At 40.7% G+C, this 21,953-nt stretch overlaps 2 protein-coding genes across 2 annotated transcripts; both read right to left on the bottom strand.

Moving 5' to 3' along the window:
- Positions 1–416: 416 nt before the first annotated feature.
- LOC306694234 (inter-alpha-trypsin inhibitor heavy chain H3-like) lies at positions 417–8,853 on the bottom strand. Its single transcript, XM_079157000.1, has 17 exons — positions 8,670–8,853; positions 7,795–7,830; positions 7,687–7,710; positions 7,290–7,447; positions 7,102–7,206; positions 6,815–6,977; positions 6,468–6,578; positions 6,217–6,345; positions 5,959–6,075; positions 5,706–5,874; positions 4,984–5,109; positions 4,408–4,589; positions 3,966–4,148; positions 3,172–3,311; positions 2,841–3,001; positions 2,607–2,636; positions 417–2,439 (listed from the first exon to the last, which is right to left on the bottom strand). The coding sequence occupies exons 1-17, from the start codon at positions 8,775–8,777 to the stop codon at positions 2,222–2,224; spliced, it is 2,160 nt and encodes a 719-aa protein (XP_079013126.1). The 5' UTR covers positions 8,778–8,853; the 3' UTR covers positions 417–2,221.
- Positions 8,854–9,183: 330 nt separating this feature from the next.
- On the bottom strand, positions 9,184–21,574 carry LOC306694231 (inter-alpha-trypsin inhibitor heavy chain H3-like). The gene is made up of 22 exons (XM_079156997.1): positions 21,443–21,574; positions 19,450–19,485; positions 19,317–19,340; positions 18,210–18,367; positions 18,021–18,125; positions 17,770–17,932; positions 17,449–17,559; positions 17,198–17,326; positions 16,945–17,061; positions 16,692–16,860; positions 15,554–15,679; positions 14,939–15,120; positions 14,130–14,315; positions 13,307–13,446; positions 12,976–13,136; positions 12,754–12,783; positions 12,431–12,616; positions 11,926–12,039; positions 11,631–11,832; positions 11,351–11,526; positions 11,148–11,259; positions 9,184–10,958 (listed from the first exon to the last, which is right to left on the bottom strand). The coding sequence occupies exons 1-22, from the start codon at positions 21,548–21,550 to the stop codon at positions 10,817–10,819; spliced, it is 2,877 nt and encodes a 958-aa protein (XP_079013123.1). The 5' UTR covers positions 21,551–21,574; the 3' UTR covers positions 9,184–10,816.
- Positions 21,575–21,953: the final 379 nt, after the last annotated feature.

Below are 21,953 nucleotides of genomic sequence, written 5' to 3'. Positions count from 1 at the left end.
TTACCTGCGGTTTGCGGCGGAATAAGCCGCAGTTTGAGCTCACTGCAGCCCCCTGTGGCCATAAAGCTACCCACAGGTTCCTCTCCACACCTGCTTTTTACTGATATTAGATAAATGAAAGGGCAAACATGCCCAATACATATTTGTAGTAATGTAAGGCGGGGAAATAAATGGCACTATAAAAATATTCCTTTAAATTCACTGCATTTAATGTTTACTAAAGTAAATGTACTACAGTTAACCATAGATTCCACACCTTGACCTCAAAGTACGTGCTCTCACCATGTTCTTGTCAACAGTGATGAGGTTGAGGAAATGAAGTGCTAGCTGTAGGCTACTTGTACCACTCCAACATCCCAGTGCAATATGTACTCACAGTGGACCAGCTACAAATGCTGAGGCAATCAAACAGAAACTGGTGTACATGTGTATTTATTGTAGACACTACAGTCACACAGTCGGTATATACCAAGTAGTGATTGTTAAGGGCAATAAGGCAAGGCAAGACAAGTTTATTTGGCACACATTAAAACACTAAAAAGCAGTGTAAGAAATAAAATACAGTAGTAAAATGCAGAAGTGCAGGAAATTCATTAATATCCTCGAATCTGGTTCAATTAAAGGCAGCAGCAAACAGAAAAGTCTTCAATCTTGATTTAAAGGAGCTGAGGATCTCAGCAGACCTGCAGCTTTCTGGGACTTTGCTCCAGATATGTGGAGCAGAAAAACTGAACACTGCTTCTCCATGTTTAGTTCTGACTCTGGGAACAGAAAGTAGACCAGTCCCAGACGACCTAAGGGGTCGGGATGGTTCATAAGGTAGCAGCAGATCAGAGATGTATTTTGGCCCTAAACCATTGAGTGCTTTATAAACCAACAGCAGGATTTGAAAGTAAATTCTTTGTTGGACAGGAAGCCAGTGCAAAGACCTCAGAACTGGAGTGATGTGATCCACTTTCTTGGTCTTAGTGAGGACTCGAGCTGCAGCGTTCTGAATCAGCTGCATCTTTCTGATTGACTTTTTACAGAGACCTGTAAACACACCGTTACAGTAGTCGAGTCTACTGAAGATAAATGCACGGACAAGTTTTTCCAAATCCTGTTGAGACATAAGTCCTCTAATCCTTGATGTATTCTTCAGGTGATAGTAGGCTGACTTTGTAATTGTCTTGATATGGCTGTTCAGGTTGAGGTCTGAATCCATAACTCCATAGACTTCTGGCTTGGTTTGTGGTTTTTAACATCAGTGATTGAAGCTGAGCGCTGACTTTCAATCGTTCGTCCTTGGTACCAAAAACAATTACTTTGTTTAATTGAAGAAAATGCTGCCACATCCAGTTGTTGATTTGTTCAATGCATTTACCCAGCCCTTGTATGGGATTATAGTCCTCTGGTGATATAGTTATGTAGATTTGTGTGTCGTCTACATAATTATGATAACACACTTTGTTGTTTTCCATAATCTGAGCCAGTGGAAGCATGTAGATGTTGAACAGAAGAGGCCCCAGTATTGAACCTTGGGGAACACCACATGTCATTTTAGTCAGCTCTGATGTGTAATTAGCTACAGACACAAAGTATTCTCTGTCCCAAGTATGATTCAAACCAGTTAAGTGCTGTGCTAGAAAGCCCCACCCACATTTGTAGTCTTTCTAGTAGTATGTCATGTCGAATGTATGTCGAATGCAGCACTGAGATCTAGTAATACTAAGACTGACATTCTGCCATTGCCTGTGTTTAAGTGGATGTCGTTGAAAACCTTAACAGGAGCAGTTTCAGTACTGTGGTGCTGTCGATGGCCTGACTGGAAGACATCAAAACAGTTATTTTACGGCCAAGAAGTTGTTCAGCTGTTGAAAAAATGCTTTTTCAACAGCTGTATTGTGAATCAAGGTTGCAGCTCCCAAAGCACAGAGTGAGGCACAACACAATTGGTACAGTTGTGGCCGAGGTCATGTACACACCCATGTTACCTTGAAGTGAACCCAAAGTGCAAATATGTTAAACCCAAATATGCTGGGCTGAGCAAGGTACAGGCAGTACTGCACTGACAGGAGGCTAAAAAAATGTACAGCAAAATATTGATTGGATTGCAAGGAAGTGTAGAGAAGTTAATTTGGTATGTGAAATACTCAGACTTATATAATCTATGACAGCCTAATATTTGAAAGCTTTATCTACCATATTATTTATGTCATCAGTAAATCCATCGGCCTGCGTTCTAACTTTCACAAACAGCACACATTATCAGTGTCACCATCAGTAACATTGTCATAGGGTCTCTAGCCAGGTTGCAAATGGTTCCTGGTTTGTCGTTGATGTTGAAGCACGTAGCGGCATCTTTCAGGTAAATATCGTAGCTCAATAAAAAATGATCATTTTCCCCTTCCGACGTGTAATCATAATCGCTCATTGCCATCGAGTAATCATCATAGTCTCCTGTCATACAGAAAGCATATATAACAGTCAAACTCAAGTGTGTTTGAAATACGTATATACATGTGTGGTGAATCAAAAGAGAACTGACGTAAAAAACTAAAACAAATGCTGGTAAAATAAAGATTAAATAAGATATTCCACATAATTAAGTTAAAAGAGTTTCTTACCACTGTGTCTCTCTGCTTTCTGTCGCTGGTCTGTGAAACAGGGCAACAATTAGAAAACACACAACACATAGCTGTTTTCTACGTACATATACTTATTTAAAAGGTTTCTACTAACAATATGCTATACATTTTAAAATAAATAATATACTGGTTTTACTGGTCAGTTTAGCAGATCGCTATTAATCATTTTTCCTACTCATCTGTAATAAACCTGGCCTGTTGCATTTCCCTCACCCTCGGTCAGTTTATCAGCGATGAGAGGGCCGACTGGTCCGTCCTCAGTTTCAGGCTTGGTGACCACCATGGAGGTGAGAGGGGTGACGAAGTTGTAACGCAGGGACAAGTCCAGGACCTTGGCTGTCACATCGTCTTTCTCTTGCTGAGTACCAATGTCACTGGGAGATCGAAGAGGAAGAGAGAGCAGAGCAGTTGATTGTTTAATAATGACATATAACGCACATGATGTGCTATTAAAAGCACATCTGTCACAGTTCATGCAGAAGCCTCCTTCAAATCTTGGTGCAGGTACAAACAAAGATGGCAGACACCATTCAGAAGAACAAACCGGTTCTCCAGTAGCTGTTGGATGGTGAGGTAGGCCCACAGACGCTCTGAGAAATCCCCAAAGATGTACTCCTGGTCTGGGTAGATCACATCCATGTTTACCACACTGGCCTTTCCCTGCACCTGGAAGTCTTCCTCCGGCTAATAAAAGAGCAGAAAGATGAGAGATTTAATTTCAAGTATTACTTACAGGGGACGAAATAATAGTATCATTTGATATCAAGGCTAAGAGTGTACTAAACTTTTTCAAAAGTTTACTTAATGTAGGAACATAGATACACTAACATTTGCTAATTAATACAAAGTACAGCTGAGGTTGATAGGAACACCAATAGTTTTGCAGGTATTTGGTCATAAATTTAAGTATTGGACAAATTAGAAATGTTGACCTGATGGTGAAGCCTGATGAAAAGTTAAGGGATCAAGTGAGTAGGATTCATCCTCTGGGGACTATGACTGTATAATTCCATGGCAATCCAACAAAATTGGTGTCAGTGATCATTTTTTTTTCATAACAGATTATTCAGTGATAATCCCTTAAGAGATGGAAGAGTAAAATAGGACAATCATGGCATCGTGATTTGATCCCTACTGAGGCCCTGAGATAGTATAGAAGAAACTGAAACTGCTTAAGTTATAATATGTAGACTGAGACAATCTACTAAAGTTCAATTTGTTTGTATTATCATTCTCACAATTCAATATTAAGTCACAGGAACTGTCTCGCATTTTGTCTATTCACCAAGATAGTGTAATACTAATGATTTAATTGACATATTGTTGTCCTTTTCTCACCCCCTGGGCAAACACCTCCACCAGGAATTTATCCATGTCACTGTCCATCAGCCGACCGGCCACCACGATCTCTGAGCCGTTAAACAACTGGCTGTAGTGGTTTTTGGTCACGAAAACCACTACTTCAGGATAACGCAGGTCTACCTCCAAGAGCAGAGGGCTGGACACCTCCTCATAGAAACCCTGGAACAAAGACACACTCCAAATCATACATTTTATTGGATAAGCACACACACACACACACACACACACACACACACACACACACACACACACACACACACACACACACACACACACACACACACACACACACACACACACACACACACACACACACACACACACACACACACACACACGTATATGTATATAATATGTATATATATACACATATATCTCCAAACAGGCGTGGACATTATGTTTGCTGTAAATACCTTACCTGGAGTTGAACGGCTGCATCTGAACCCTCAAAGATTCTGCGGGCAACTCCTTTGTTTTGTCTGGACATCACATCCAGGAAGGAGTAATCCACATCATTTCCAAATCCAAGAGAGAACAGAGTCATCTTCCCTCCGATAGCAGTGTGCACATTCTCCTGAATCTTCTTCAGGTTGGACTCCCCTACACGTACACAAGCAGGCACACAAGTGTTATGTATGAGCATATAATGACAGCATGCAGTTTAAACAAGACTTAAGTTACTCAACGTACTTCTAAGGTTTTTCAAGAGCTTGTCAACCTTTTGAAAAGTTTGAATTCTTTTGTGATTAAAATCGTTGACAAATCTGTAGGGGATTCAGCACACTAAAGTTTTGTCTTTATTCACAGACAACTTTTTAATCTTAAAAAGATCTTCCTCAGGTATTTCTTTGCAAACAGAAAGAAACCAGAAAGGATAAAACCCTTTTGACTATACTTTCTGAAACATCTACTTCTCAAAATGTTTGTTCACAGTGTACAGAACCACGTTTTAGAATGGAATATTAAAATCTTAAATTAAAATGAAGACATTTACCGCTGTTTGGCATCCCATCAGTCAGTAAAATAATCATGTCCGCACTCCTCTCTGGAAGGTTCTTATTTCGTCTTTCTCTCTCCAGCATGCTCACTGCCCTCAGTACAGCGTCATTGATATTGGTGCCTGAAAGGTAACAATACAATGATTAACATGGACCGTTGTTGAGAAACATCATCGAGGGCATAACTACAAAACATTTCCTCAATGTGTTCTTTAAAAGGAATCCGTTTTCTTGCGGCGCATTGGATGAGAAGTTCCATACCACACTCATTTCAGTCCACTAAATATGAAGCTACAGCCAGCAAGCAGTTTTTTGAGCTTAGCATAAGGACCGGAAGTATGGGGGAAGCCAGGCTGGATCCAAAAGTGAGAAATTACAATTATCTGCACTTCTAAAAAAATAATACATTGTATCTTGTTTGATTACTCAATACAAAAAAAAAGAGTAAATACGACAATTCAACTTCCTGAAGTCTCTGCTTGCTTCAGGGCACTCCTTCCTTTTTCAGAGTCTGCTTTAATCACCTCTTCCTTGCTCTGCATTCAGCTATTAACTTTAGTGACACAGGATGTATGTATCGTAGGTTTACAGTAGTGCGAATAGGCATTTGACATTAAGACTGAAATCAAATGAACCAATTAAAAGATGATAAATTGTAAAATTAGGAAGTGCACAAACAATATGGCATAAAAGTTGCTACCATTTGCTTTCCTCTTACCTCCATCGCCTCTTAGTTTCCTGATGTAGGCAATGGCTTTCTCCACATTTCCCTTTGTTGCTTTGGTAAGAGAGTTCTTCCAGGTGGTAATTTCGTCATCAAACAGAATCAGAGCAAAGTGGTCCTCTTCGTGGAGGTCTTTCAGAATGGCTGCCAGTGCATCGCGGGTCTGCAAAGGTTCCCAAATCCACACATGAAGATGTGCAGAGTGATGTATACAGTATGGGACTTACCGACACAAAAAGTATTTCACCTGTTCAATCTTTGTTCCACCCATTGATCCGCTCCTGTCAATCACAAACACCACATTCTTTGGGACTCTGGGCAGGTCAGGTGGAGCAAAGAAGTGCACAAAGTATCCGTTCACAATCTGAAGGGAAATAGAGAATATGATGAAGACTATTATGGAAATATAACACAAGGGCACAGCTATGCTCGCCTTTAAATGGCTCGGGAAGTAAAACGAAGATCAGAAATAAAATACTAAGCCAAGTCTTTGCTGGCCGCTGACCTGAAGTTCCCCAAGGCCCTCTCTTCGTTTCACATCGTACTTGATGATGAAATCTCTGTCAATTGCGGTTCCTTCACATCCTGGACATTTCATTTGCTGCTCCAGTGTTGGTGAGAAAGAGATGTGTGCCTGAGAGACAAAGAAATTAATTTCACTTGACATTATAGGACTCATCATTTATTCTAACAAAACCATCATAAAGTTCTTATAAGTCTCTAAACAGCAGGATAGAAATCTTTCTAACCCTTTACCTTTGTGTCTGTGACAGTTTTCTCCACCAGGGGAAGCAGCTCATTGGAGAGGAAGGTTGCAGTGGCCTCAACAAAAGCAATGCCCTGGGGCTCATAGATGTTTGTCACAATCTGTCACCACACACACACACACACACACACACACACACACACACACACACACACACACACACGCAAAAGTTATCCCTGAGGCAGATCAATTGTGGAGTCATTGTCATGTAAAGTCTCATTAATGTTGACACAAGTTCCTCCTGACTATTAGCATTCCTAACACTGGACACACATTTCAGCTCCTCCTGAACAGTATGTCATTATTGAGAAAACTGAATGAAGAAAGCGTGTCCCACCTGAAACTCCTGCACCGGTTGTTTGGGTTTAACACGAGTCAGAATCTCATACTGGCCCAGTTTCCTCTGAAGGAGCTCCTCGTAGGTCAGAATGAAAGTCACGTTGCTTTTGGCTGCGATGTTGACCGACACTGAAAACTTCTCCATCGTCCTCCCAGAGGCCCTGTGATGAAACACAGACACCAATGACAGCCTCTCATGTTAACATGATCTGCCCTAAGTCAGTGAAATGCTTTAATATGAATATGCTTTTTTGAATGCGTATTTCATACTGTGTTATGACTCACTTGACCAGTCCAGCAGTGTGTCCAGAGAAAACAGCCTTCTCATACTGTTTCTTGGCTTTCTCTTTCTCCTTCACCTCCCCAACATACAGCTCACCATCAATTTCCCTGTGAGGAACAAAGACACTTGTCAAAAGGTAAAGAAAGACAGGATCTAGTCTAATAGTCACAAGTACTATATTCTGACTGACATGCTGAAGTTGACGATGAAGGCCGTCTTCGGCAGGTCCACTTCGAAGAAGATTTCCTGGGAGGAGTTTGCCTTGTTCAGAGCCCTGGAGGTCATCACGGTGTGGGCGAAACGAAACATCACCGTGCAGTCCACTTTCACGCTGAACACCTCCACCATCTGAAAGGATGGACAGTTTAACATTCTGCCTCATTCATTGTCATTCTTCAACTGTCCACTAGATGCCCTCAGACTTTTCCACCACCCCCACCCACCTGTTTTCACTTTCCCTTCTCAGCCTCGAGATCATCGATGTCACAATGTTGCTTTCCATCTAAACCTGTACCTTCTTGTTAAGAAAGGTCGTACCTCTGTTTTAACTTTAGAATTTTATATGAATATCAAAATTGTTTCCTTACATTCACAGAGCTTGTGCTTCTTTTCTGTAGAAGAAAAAAAAGACAAGTTACGCAGTTTATTTTCAGCAGGATGAAATGAAAATCAGCGTAGGACTTAATTATGCATACCTTTAACAACCTGGGGCCCATAGCTTCTTCGGTCTCCTGGAACACAACATATGACTTAATGGTTATTGGGAAAGGAAAAGCAGGACTGGAGAGAGATGTGCAACAAACGAATAACGATTTGCCAACACTACACTTGATTGTACAATGTTGTACAAACACTGCTTCAGTAGTCTCTATCTGAGGCTTCCATGCTTTTGATATGATCATTAAAATTGCCTCTCTCTTTCACAAGACGTCTTTTAGAGCAAGTGTTTCGAGGAGATTGCGTAAGCAAGGTGTTGCCCCAGAATCAGACAAAATAATTTAGACAGGCGTGGGAAAAGTGTTTTGGAAGTCACGCATTTCATTCACGCTGGAAATACAGTATTTCCAGCGTGGACCAGAGGCGTAGCCAGGTCATTTTGCCAGGTCTTAAGCCTTGAATGTTTTGAGTGTAACTCTGAATACAATCATAAATGTAACCCTGTAAGATCGACAAAAAACTGAATGTGTGTGAAATTATGATATTAAAAGTCATAATTTCGACTTTCTATCTAATAATTATGACTTTCTATCTCATATTTTTGACTTTCTATCTCAGAATTTTTGACCATGGGGATATTTATTCTAACTTTATATATTTTTTTTAACTGGCAGATTCGCCGGCCACATAAAATGATGTGGCGGGCCTTGAGTTTGACACGTGGTTTTGATCAGATGACACATCTTGAAATCATCCTTTTCCCAGGAAAACAGATGTTGCTGCCAAACACGCTACGCACTTACTATATGACTTCACTGCAGATTCAGGCTGTTATAAAGTGCAAGTGCAAGCTGGCCACAGATAATAACAAAACAAGCATTGTCTACATGTAAACGCTGCACACGTTAAATACCTGTGAGAGAGCATTTCTGCGATGAACGAGCAGGGCTTTCCGGGCCTGAGCTGGAAGCCAGACGCAGACACAAATCCACAGTAACATGACTCTACACAGCGCAGGCATGGCTGGGAAACAGCTGTCGCCTCTGCCCTGGGGAAGGCTGAAAACAAGCGTGGAGGGAATTCGAGGCGAGGATCAAGTCTTCCCGTTCGGTCTTCCCGTAAGTGTTTTACTCCACCCACACTCTGCAGGAGGAGGGGCCCTCTGAAACTAATGGGTTTGTGGGAGTCAGTCCTCCAGTCAAACATTGTTCGTCTATTTGTTGATTTCAGGCTTTAGCTATGGAAGCCCATTTCTGCCACTGTGGTGAACAAATAAATATCCTGTAATTCATTGTATTGAGAAACTTTCTCAGAGTAATTATTATGAGATACTGAGTCTTAATTATGAGATACTAAGTCATAATTATGAGATACTGAGTCATAATTGATATATATATAATAATGAATCTTGGGTTTTTCTCTTTTATTAACATATTTATTTCTTCTCCACGGTTGATTAAAGCAATACAAAGTGTAAACCACCAATTAAGTGTTATATGATAATACTTCCTGTAGTAAAAACAATAATTATAAAGATTTGGTACACAGAGGACATTTCCTTTTGGACTGTTTAACAATGATGAAATACTGCAACAGTATGTACTTTGTAAGGGCAATGCAGTATTTACTAAAAGTAAAAAAATAAAGTATGTGATTTAGAACGCAGCTTGGATGTCTGATAGCTCAAAAGGTAGAGGTCAAACATTTCCAGAGGCAAGCAGAGGGGTTACATTTTGAGCCAAAAATGAGTCCATTTAACAATAAAGCTTTGAACAATGACAAAAAAACAAAAACACACACACCACTGTATGCCATTCAGGGACTTCAATAGAAATAGTGAAATAAAGACAGAAGAAGAGACTAATGATTGTGGATACTGAAAGCTAATATAAACTTTCAATAATTACCTGACAATTAGATACTTATAACATTAAAACAATGGCTGAGCTCTAGCTTCTCTATTTTCAGGGTCCTGGTATTGTACATGATGGCTCATTGTCACACTAATGTGGCTTACTGGGACACTTAGAGCGGAGCCTCAATTTATGTTGTTAGTAAGTGTTGAAAAGTCTGCTGTGAAAAAGGTCCGTCTCTTCAAACCCATGCAGTCCAGAGAGGACAACTAATTAGCTAGTCAATTTAAATCACCTGTGTGGGTGTACCATGGGCGTTCAGGGCCATTAACAAAGGCTTTATATAACAAAACACATTTGTAGATTTGTTGCTTGTTGTTAAAAATGAAACAAAGATAAATCATGACCCATTTTTATTATCATTAGAGTGCCACCTTTATATCCTAATGTCTTTTGGGAAAAAAATACATATTCCTTGAAGCATGGCAATATATAGAAAGTGTTTCCTTTCATGACTACTTGCATGTAGCATCAGGAGTAAATGTGAGTACATAGCGGTCACATGTGACTTCATTTTGGATTACTGAATCTGTCAACAATGATTGTTCCACCATAAATAATTTATAAAGCATACACGTAAAGGAACATTAATGAACATAATGCAAACAGCATCACCAAGGTTTCATAAGTACTGACGTGAATATTTTTTTCAACTTAGGGCAGAAATGACTGTAGTCCGACACTACTATGTGAGTGGGTTTTTACACCAGTGTAGAAGTATCCTCTTTTTTGAAGCAACATTTTTGTGAATCAAGGTGCAGCTCCCAAAGCACAGAGTGAGGCACAACACATACAGCTGTGGCCGAGGTCATGTACACACCCATGTTACCTTGAAGTGAACCCAGAGTGCAAAGATATTCAACCCAAATATGCTGGGCTGAGCAAGGTACAGGCCGTACTGCACTGACAGGAGGCTAAAAAAATGTACAGCAAAATATTGATTTGATTGCAAAGAAGTGTAGAAAAGTTAATTTGGTATTTGAAATATGCAGACTTATATAATTCTATGACAGCCTAATATTGGAAAGCTTTACCGACCGTATTATTTATGTCATCAGTAAATCCACACTGACTCTGTAATGTGCAATCTCTAACCATAATAATGTGGCCCCAGTGCATTGCCACTGAGATTTTGAATTTTCAAGATTCAAAAAGTAGCCTTAAAAAGCCCCGACACAATGTAGTCTGAGGCTCTTCCATCAACGAGGCCTGCTCCATCATTGTTAAAAAACCAACAGGGAATATTTTCCCCATTCTTCACATCCCTGCTGAAGTCCTTCTGCCAGTGTCTGTATAGGAGATAATTAAAAAAAACATGAGGTGAGAATATGCAAAAGGAAATGCTCTTTTATCTTGCATGCATTATGTGTGTGTGTGTGTGTGTGTGTGTGTGTGTGTGTGTGTGTGTGTGTGTGTGTGTGTGTGTGTGTGTGTGTGTGTGTGTGTGTGTGTGTTTAAAATTGATGAGGCATGTTCACCTGGTCACGTTGAGTATTTGTCCCTTCACGTACATGGTGGCATCTAATTTCTCCTGGACCTCACCTGGACGCAGGTCCGTCACCTCAAACCCAACCCCGTGGTAGAACTGACCTGGAGGAAGATATTTTTAGAGTTATTAAAAATTAGGAATCAGTTAAGCAATCAATGCATCATTATACGAAACTTTCTCGCAGTCCTTTACCTAGCAGACCATGAACAGAGGCAGACAGGTGGTGGCTGTCCAGGGTGTAGAAACCCAGGTAGTCTTGTTGGTCGTGGCGTCTCTTCCAAACCTTTGTGTGTCTGATGACCATAAATCTAACCGAGTGCCTCAGCGTCACAGTCAGTTCGCAGTTCTTAGTTAACCTGAAGTCCATACTGGAGAAAAAACAAAAAACGTTACCTATTAAATAATTTTGCAAATAATTTAGTTTAAGTCATGTGTCGTTGTCCAATGATATTTGCAAGGCAGTGTTACTTACTTTGTTTCTTTGATAGAGGCCGTATCAGACCACAGCAGCTTGATCTGTTTGCCCTCGTAGAAGACGATGATGTCCTGAGTGCTCACCTCGAGCCTCAGCCCCAGCTTCTGGTGGATGATACCAAAACGGCCAAAGTAGGTGTTGATGTTACCATCTTGAACGACTATCTTCTTGCCAATAATTTGGCCGTTCACCACAAAGCCTGAAAATAATGACAGGTTTGAGTTATTTTTCTTCCATTCTCAACATTTCTCACAAATAAAGAGTCTTGTATTTTAGTAAACTCAGGGCTGACCTGATTTTGGGTCTCGAACCAGGTTGAAAATGGTTCCTGGTTTGTCGTTGATGTTGAAGCACAGAGCGTCATCTCTATCTGGCAGCTCTATCATGAAGTGAGGATCTCCGTCCACTGCAAAAGCATCATTAAAATATAATGTCGGACAGAAACCATATGTAACAGTCAAACTCAAGTGGGTTTGCCCTGATTTCTTCAGTATTAAATACGAACATACATATGTGGTGAATCCAAAAACAACTGGTGTAAAAAAACAGAAGCAAAATAGAAAACAAACCAAAATAGAATAAATACATGCGACAGGTGTCATATCATTAGATCTTATATGGCTGATAAGGCTGAAATGATTTCATTTTAGATAGAATAAAACACATCATTCCTGTGTTCGTTGAGTCTGGTCTTGTATGGACCAAGAAGAGGATTTAAGTACAGTGACCTGAACGACGAACACATAAATACGTTACAATGATGTTATAGTTAAACTACTGCTGCATTAAAGGCTTACCATCTGATTGGCTACGGGAACTGCCACCATGGGAGCTGCCACCACGGGAACTGCTACCACGGGAACTGCTACTACGGGAACTGCTACTACGGGAACTGCTACTATGGGAACTGCTACTACGGGAACTGCTACTACGGGAACTGCTTCTATGGGAACTGGCGGCACTGGAAACACCGCCGCCGGAACCTGTTATCAAAAACAATAAAAGCATACTTCAGCAAAATTGTTCAACCCAAAAACGAGATTCATAAATGGGAATGTCCTGGTGATATAAAGGTTTAATAAGGTATTCCACATAATTAAGTTAAAAGAGAGTGTCGTACCACTGGTTCTCTCTGCTTTCTGTCGCTGGTCTGTGAAACAGGGCAACAATTAGAAAAACACACAACACATAGTTGTCTTTGGCATGTTCTACTTACTGATTCAACACGTTTTTAATTATGTGACAATATGCTATACATTTGAAAGAAATAATATAATCACTATCGACTATTCTTCTAATCAGCTTCTAACTAATTGAACGTGGCCTGTTGCATTTCCCTCACCCTCAGTCAGTTTATCAGCGATGAGAGGGCCGACTGGTCCGTCCTCAGTTTCAGGCTTGATGACCACCATGGAGGTGAGAGGGGTGACGAAGTTGTATCGCAGGGACAAGCCCAGTACCTTGGCTGTCACATTGTCTTTCTCTTGCTGAGTACCAATGTCACTGGGAGATCGAAGAGGAAGAGAGAGCAGAGCAGTTGATTGTTTAATCATGACATATAACGCACATGATGTGCTATAAAAAGCACATCTGTCACAGTTCATGCAGAAGCCTCCTTCAAATCTTGGTGCAGGTACAAACAAAGATGGCAGACACCATTCAGAAGAACAAACCGGTTCTCCAGTAGCTGTTGGATGGTGAGGTAGGCCCACAGACGCTCTGAGAAATCCCCAAAGATGTACTCCTGGTCTGGGTAGATCACATCCAAGTTTACCACACTGGCCTTTCCCTGCACCTGGAAGTCTTCCTCCGGCTAATAAAAGAGCAGAAAGATGAGCGATTTAGTTTATTAAATGTAGTATTACTGACGGGAGGAAATAACATAATTTGATAACAAGGCTAAGAGTCTAGTAAACCTTTTCAAAAGTTTACTTAATGTAGGAACATAGATACGCTCCCTTTAGTAGGTGTAATATTCACTATGTTTACCATCTTAGTTATGTTATCACACTAACATTTGAAAATTAGTAAGAAGTACGACTGAGGTTGATAGGAATATCAAATAGTTTTGCGGGTAATTGGGACAAATTTAAATTTTGACCTGATGATAGGTTAAGGGACCAAGTCAGGAGGATTAATCCTCTGGGGACCATGACTGCATAATTACATGGCAATCTTCTCAAATTGTTGTTGACATTTTTCAGTGACCATCCCTTAAGAGAAGGATCCGTAAAATAGGCCCATCATGGAATCGTGATTTGATCCCTACTCAGGCCCTGAGATAGTATAGAAGAAACTGAAACTGCTAAAGTAAAAATACGTAGACTGAGACAATCTACTAAAGTTCAATTGGCTCACAATATCATTCTCATCATTAAATATTAAGAAACAGGAAATGTCTAATATGAGAGCAAGTGCACATATTGTTTATTCATCACCATGACCAGATAGTGTCTTACTCATACTTTAATTGACATATTGTTGTCCTTTTCTCACCCCCTGGGCGAACACCTCCACCAGGAAGTTATCCATGTCACTGTCCGTCAGCCGACCGGCCACCACGATCTCTGAGCCGTTAAACAACTGGCTGTAGTTGTTTTTGGTCAAGAAGCCCACTGCTTGGTCAGGATAACGCAGGTCTACCTCCAAGAGCAGAGGGCTGGACACCTCCTCATAGAAACCCTGGAACAAAGACGCACTCCAAATTCTTCAACCAATCAGATCTTTAGTTTGACATGTTGGGCGTATTCTTTGACGTGCCAGAGCCTTCTAGCTGGCCTACAAGTACGTCAGCATTAACGTGCAGCTCAGTATCAAGGTGCAGCTCTGCTGTGAGGTGCATCGTACGCTGTGATTGGTCAGTGGGCGAGCACGTGACTATTGTGAAACAAAACTTACGGTAGCCATCAGAGCTTAGTTGGAGTAATACGAGTTCAAATTGAAAGATATGGAAGAAATTATGACATTTTTTGCATTTTGCTTGGTGTAGATTATTTTCTTTTTTACCTAGCTTTGTTTTTTTGTGGGATTAAACTCTTTGTCAACAAAGAAAGGAGGATGGACTTTGTCTTTAAGTGAACAGCATTTGGTAAGTGAACTGCTTTGTTGTTTTACATCTAATATCTAGCAGAATGCGTGTTCCGCTGCAGGTCTGCTGGATTGATTTGTCATGCTTTGTTGTCATATGAATATATGTGACTGGTTCTTGTGAGTTTGTTATATATATATATATATATATATATATATATATATACACATATCGTTCCAAACAGGCATGGACATTATGTTTGCTGTAAATACCTTACCTCGAGTTGAACGGCTGCATCTGAACCCTCAAAGATCCTGCGGGCAACTCCTTTGTTTTGTCTGGACATCACATCCAGGAAGGAGTAATCCACATTATTTCCAAATCCAAGAGAGAACAGAGTCATCTTCCCTCCAATAGCAGAGCCCACATTCTCCTGAATCTTATTCAGGTTGGACTCCCCTACATGTACACAAGCAGGCACACAAGTGTTATGTATGAGCATATAATGACAGCATGCAGTTTAAACAAGACTTAAGTTACTCAACTTACTTCTAAGAATTTTCAAACTTTGATTTCTATTGTGTATCAAATTGCTGCATTCACAAATCTGTAGGGGATTCAGCACACTAAAGGTTTGTCTTAATTCACAGACAACTTTTCAATCTTAAAAAGATCTTTCTTTACAAACAGAAAGAAACTAGAAAGGATAAAACCCTTTTGACTACATTCTGAAACATCTTCTTATCAAAGTGTTTATGCACAGTGTACAGACTCACCTCCTTTTTTATGTCAGAGTAAGCTACATGTCAGACTTGTTTGAATCTACATGTAGTGAACTCTTGACGTTTTAGAATGGAATATTAAAATCTTAAATTAAAATGAAGACATTTACCGCTGTTTGGCATCCCATCAGTCAGTAAAATAATCATGTCCGCACTCCTCTCTGGAAGGTTCTTATCTCGTCTTTGTCTCTCCAGCATGCGCACTGCCCTCAGTACAGCGCCATTGATATTGGTGCCTGAAAGGCAACAATACAATGAGCAGATTAACATGGACTTTTGTTGAGAAACATCATCATACATTATCGAAGAGGATATAACTACAAATAAACAACAAAATAATTCCTGCTGAGCATAAGATGAGAAGTTCCATACGCCTCTCATTTCAGTCCACTAAATGGAGCTACAGCCAGCAGGCAGTTTTCTTAGTTTAACATAAAGACAAAGAATGGGGGAAGCCTGGCTCAGTCCAAAAGTAACAAAATACACCCATCAGTTCCCGGATTCTTCAAGTCGACATTTGCTATTTTCTCTGCCGCCAGAGGAGAATCAGCTCGCTGTTTAACCCGTTGTTAGAGCGATAAGGTCCCTGGTTCTAGGCTTAGAGAAATTCAGCCTACAAATCCAAAGACAAATCCCGCTGTCATACAATTGCAGTTTGACCCCCCAATAGAGTGCAGTCAAGAGGTTCCCGATTCTAGGCTCAGAGAAATTAAGTCTACAAATCCGAAGGAACGCACTAACCGCTATGACGCGATATCAAGACACACCTGTTTAGACTGGCATTTGACTAGAAATTCATGTCCTAGGCCTGCTTTTAAACCATGATTTAATTTTGCTTTTAAACCATGTTTTAATGTTGTACTTTCTGTGTGTATGTCAATTATTGGCCCTTATATGGTCACATTGTGTTGTTTATGTTTGTAATTCTGCCCCTGTTAAGCACTTTGTGACTTATGTCTGTAAAAAGCGCTTTATAAATAAATCTTACTTACTTACTTACTTCCTTTGACTGTTTACATTTTGAACACCAATTTGGAGACTTAATCAGTAGTTTGGTTATTGGTCCCTGATCCCAGGATGGTGCCCGTTATCATTAATATGTTATTAATCTTATTTATATCAATCATTTTATTAATGTTATGAATTTAGTTTTCATGCTTGCTGATAACCAAACACGCTTCTGCCAGATCCCAATAAATTGCACAAAAAATATGGCATAAAAGTTGCTACCATTTGCTTTCCTCTTACTTCCATTGTCTCTTAGTTTCCTGATGTAGGCAATGGCTTCAGTCACATTTTCCTTTGTTGCTTTGGTAAGAGAGCTCTTCCAGGTGGTAATTTCGTCATCAAACAGGATCAGAGCAAAGTGGTCCTCTTCGTGGAGGTCTTTCAGGATGGCTGCCAGTGCATCGCGGGTCTGCAAAGGTTCCCAAATCCACACATGAAGATGTGCATAGTGATGTATACAGTATGGGGCTTAGCTACACAAAAAGTATTTCACCTGTGCAATCTTTGTTCCCCTCATTGATCCGCTCCTGTCAATCACAAATACCACATTCTTTGGGACTCTGGGCAGGTCAGGTGGAGCAAAGAAGTGCACAAAGTATCCGTTCACAATCTGAAGGGAAATACAGAATATGATTAAGACTATTATGGAAATATAACACAAGGGCACGGCTATGCTTTAAACGGCTAGGGAAGTAAAACGAAGATCAGAAGTAAAATACTAAGCCAAGTCTTTGCTGGCCGCTGACCTGAAGTTCCCCAAGGCCCTCTCTTCGTTTCACATCGTACTTGATGATGAAATCTCCATCAATTGCGGTGCCTTCACATCCTGGACATTTCATTTGCTGCTCCAGTGTTGGTGAGAAAGAGATGTGTGCCTGAGAGACAAAGAAATTAATTTCACTTGACATTATAGGACTCATCATTTATGCGAACAAAACCATCATAAAGTTCTTATAAGTCTCTAAACAGCAGGATAGAAATCTTTCTAACCCTTTACCTTTGTGTCTGTGACGGTTTTCTCCACCAGGGGAAGCAGCTCATTGGAGAGGAAGGTTGCAGTGGCCTCAACAAAAGCAATGCCCTGGGGCTCATAGATGTTTGTCACAATCTGCACACACACACACACACACACATACACACACACGCACAAGTTATCCCTGAGGCAGATCAATTGTGGAGTCATTGTCATGTAAAGTCTCATTAATGTTGACACAAGTTCCTCCTGACTATTAGCATTCCTAACACTGGACACACATTTCAGCTCCTCCTGAACAGCATGTCATTATTAAGAAAACTGAATGAGGAAAGCGTGTCCCACCTGAAACTCCTGCACCGGTTGTTTGGGTTTAACTCGAGTCAGAATCTCATACTGGCCCAGTTTCCTCTGAAGGAGCTCCTCGTAGGTCAGAATGAAAGTCACGTTGCTTTTGGCTGCGATGTTGACAGACACTGAAAACTTCTCCATCGTCCTTCCAGAAGCTCTGTAATAATGTTCATGTGTTACTTTAATGTGTTGTTCATGCCAACACAGGTTCAGAGCCTTCTGTAACATACTTCAGTCCGACTCACTTGACCAGTCCAGCAGTGTGTCCGGAGGAAACAGCCTTCTCATACTGTTTCTTGGCTTTCTCTTTCTCCTTCACCTCCCCAACATACAGCTCACCATCAATTTCCCTGTGAGGAACAAAGACACTTGTCAAAAGGTAAAAAAAGGACAGGATCTAGTCAAATAGTCAAAAGTGCTATATTCTGACTGACATGCTGAAGTTGACGATGAACGCCGTCTTGGGCAGGTCCACTTCGAAGAAGATTTCCTGGGAGGAGTTTGCCTTGTTCAGAGCCCTGGAGGTCATCACGGTGTGGGCGAAACGAGACATCACCGTGCAGTCCACTTTCACGCTGAACACCTCCACCATCTGAAAGGATGGACAGTTTAACATTCTGCCTCATTCATTGTCATTCTTCAACTGTCCACTAGATGCCCTCAGACTTTTCCACCACCCCCACCCACCTGTTTCCACTTTCCCTTCTCAGCCTCGAGATCATTGACGTCACAATGTTGCTTTCCGTCTAAACCTGTACCTGTCTGCTCCTTTCATGTTTCATGGACCCTCATTTGATTCTGTTCAGACTTGCCCCTCATGCCAGTAGGCATTTTCATCACCAAAACGTTCCTGTCTGACTGGTCTGTCTACGTTATCCTCCCCTTGTTGAGATAATTCACAATATGTGACACCGAAAGAGGAAAACTTGGCATTCTTGTTGAGTAAAATGCTTTCTAAAAGGTGTCATCAATAATAAATCAAACCCACAAAAAAATCTAAAACATCATATTATAGCAAGACCAGTGGCCAAGAGAACAGGCAGCTTGTTGTTGATGTGTCTCTACTGAATTGCAGATCAGAGGTCATGAGAAATGTTCCCGAAATATTCATGTCACAAAACCCAGAGAGGTCACTTTAATGTAAACATAACAAGTTGAAACGTTTAGAGAAAGGAATAAAGCACAGAGAGATAAATCACTTCCAGCATGTTTATTATCTCCAGCAAAGCAAAGAGAAGAGAGACATACATGGCAATAGACACTGCAGGGGCAGAGAGTGGAACAAGAGACATCTGGAGGCAATGAGGTTTATAGAAAATGTGGACTTCATTTTGCAAACAGTAACAATACCCCTACTGTGAGATAGAAGCTACCAGTCATCTTGACCATGGCCTTGTGTGTATTGAATTATTAAAGCCATGTTTCACTATTAATGTTTAATGATACGTTAACATGCATGTAGAAATGCCTTGTTGTTAAGAAAGGTCTTACCTCTGTTTTGACTTTAGAATTTTATATGAATATCAAAATTGTTTCCTTACCTCCACAGAGCTTGTGCTTCTTTTCTGTAGAAGAAAAAAACAAACAAGAATATGCAGTTCATTTCAGCAGAATGAAACGAACATTAGCGTGGTACTTTATACTTTTGTTGGGAGCTATTTAAATTGTGAGTACCTTCATTAACCTGGGGCCCATAGCTTCTTCAGTCTCCTGGAACACAACATATGACTTAATGGTTATTGGGAAAGGAAAGGCAGGACTGGAGAGAGATGTGCAACAAACGAATAACGATTTGCCAACACTACACTTGATTGTACAATGTTGTACAATCACTGCATCAGTAGTCTCTATCTGAGGCTTCCATGCTTTTGATATGATCATTAAAGTTGCCTCTCTCTTTCACAAGACGTCTTTGAGAGCAAGTGTTTCGAGTAGATTATGCAAGCAAGGTGTTGCCCCAAAATCAGACAACGAAATTGAGACAGGTGTGGGAAAAGAGTTTTGGATGTAAAGGTCACACAACAATCAAGCTGGCAGGAATAAACAGGTAGCGGCAGGCAGGCTGGTTGTAACGTGAACAAACTGGTGGACTGGTCTTAATGCAAACCGTGGAAGCATGTAGGCGGGCAGGTGGGAGAGGCAGAAAAACTCCATGGGGACAACTAATGGAGTTATGAGTTATGACAAGGTCTGAAATTACAGGACATTGTTAGTTAAAGAAACTGAAGTGTAGGTGGTCTGGAGGCCACAAGAAGAGAGGAAGAGGAGAAGAGCAGCAAGCATCACAATGACACACCTCCTTCTTACTCCTTCTTGGTCGAAATGCATTATTTCTTGCAGCTGCATTGCATTCTGGTCTATGAAGCCTTTAAGGAAAAAAACATGCATCTCTGCCGCGTCTTTAATGGATTTCTTATTACGAGATTGTCGATTAAATAGTTTTTCAGCCTCACCGATTACTTTTTAAACGCATGGGTTTAGACGGTGCTGTGATGTATTAACAATAGTATGAAAGGAGCCAATAACGCACTTCTTCCCTCGTCGACTCTTTGATTTGACATGCTCACGTTATTTACCCTCGGTCTTCACAGCAGCTTCGTTAGTAAAACAAGAAACATCTTTATTGATGGCCAGCGGGGACATTCCGTTGTTGCAGGATTATCACTATCCCTACAGTGCTCATTTACAGTAGCCTATAACTCGGGATATTTCTGGTCTAATAATGTCTATATTTATTTACGGTAAAGGATCAAATTGCAAATACCGGAAGTAGCTTATTTCAGTTTTTCACTCTGCAAAGTACTGCGAGGTGCGTGCCTCGGCCACAATGAAGAAAAGTTTTTCTCAAAAAATCTCTAAAACATAAGTTTGATAAGTTTTTACGTAGAACGTGAGGTCACTGCACACACTTGGCAGGGGAGCACCAAGTCATGCAGGAATAATTTTAAAGATGAGGCCTGCCAATGAAGCTGCTGTGACGACCAAGGCCACTAGAGCCAACTATGGATCAATAGCGTTATTGTATCCTCTCATACTACAGTGCATCACATGATCACTCTCTAAACTTTGATGTTTAAAAAAAGGGACAAAAAAATTGTTTCACCAACTTAATGAAGGAAACCTTATTGACGTGCACTTCTCTCAGACTAAGGTAATAGCAGGTCACAGTCCATCTGACATCAGTGATGAACCTGGTTATTATCTCAGATAAAATGTTGCTTTTTTTCCCCTTCTTCTTCTTCAGAGCAGCCTGCGCATGCGCAACGTGGATAAATGGTCCAAAACAAGATTCTCTTTGTTTCGTATTAAGTATTGAAATACCGATTTCAAGACAAAAAGAAAGAAACACGCAATCAATATCCTTTTTTAAAGACTACAACCCCCGAAATAAACCGCAATAGATAATTAAATAATAATAATGATTATATTGTATTCGTTTGCTGATTAAACTAAACAGCCTCATTGAATGATATACTTAAACAGTCTTTATTATAACACGTTCTGCTGGCAGACACGCTCTGCACTTCATTTGCGTGACTATTTAAATCAACTCTTACAACTGAAGTTATAGGGTCTTATAAACTGTGTATGGACTGATCGCTAGCTGACCATAGAAAATAACTAAACAGACATGTGTTTGCATGCAAACGCTGCATACGTTAAATACCTGTGAGAGAGCATTTCTGCGAGAAACGACCAGAGCTCCCCGGGCCTGAGCTGGAAGCCAGACGCAGACACAGATCCACAGCAGCATGATTCTCCACAGCGCAGGCATGGTTGAGAAACAGTGTCGCCTCTGCCCCGGGGAAGGCTGGATAAAAAATGTGTGGAGGGAATTCGAGGCATGTGGGGATAAAGTCTTCGGTCTTCCCGTAAGAGTTTTACTCCACCCACACTCTGCCGGAGGAGGGGCCCTCTGCAGCTCTTGTTTGAGTTAGTGTTTCCCGTAAACAAACTGAAATGATGCTCCTCCAGTCAGGAATTGTTCATCGTTGATTTCAGGATGTACCTGTGTGGGTGTGGGTGTTTAGCCGACCACATGTGTTTAATGCATGCTTTGACGTCACGTAAATCTAGGGGATTTGTCTTTCATAAATGTATTTATTCCTTATGCTGAGATCTAAATACGTTGGATTACAGCATCACAAAGTGTCAACCCACATTTAAGGTGTATTTCC

This window comes from Pholis gunnellus, assembly GCF_910591455.1.
Source record: "Pholis gunnellus genome assembly, chromosome: 3".
Classification (NCBI taxonomy): domain Eukaryota; kingdom Metazoa; phylum Chordata; class Actinopteri; order Perciformes; family Pholidae; genus Pholis; species Pholis gunnellus.
This window is presented reverse-complemented; position numbering and strand designations above follow the sequence as displayed.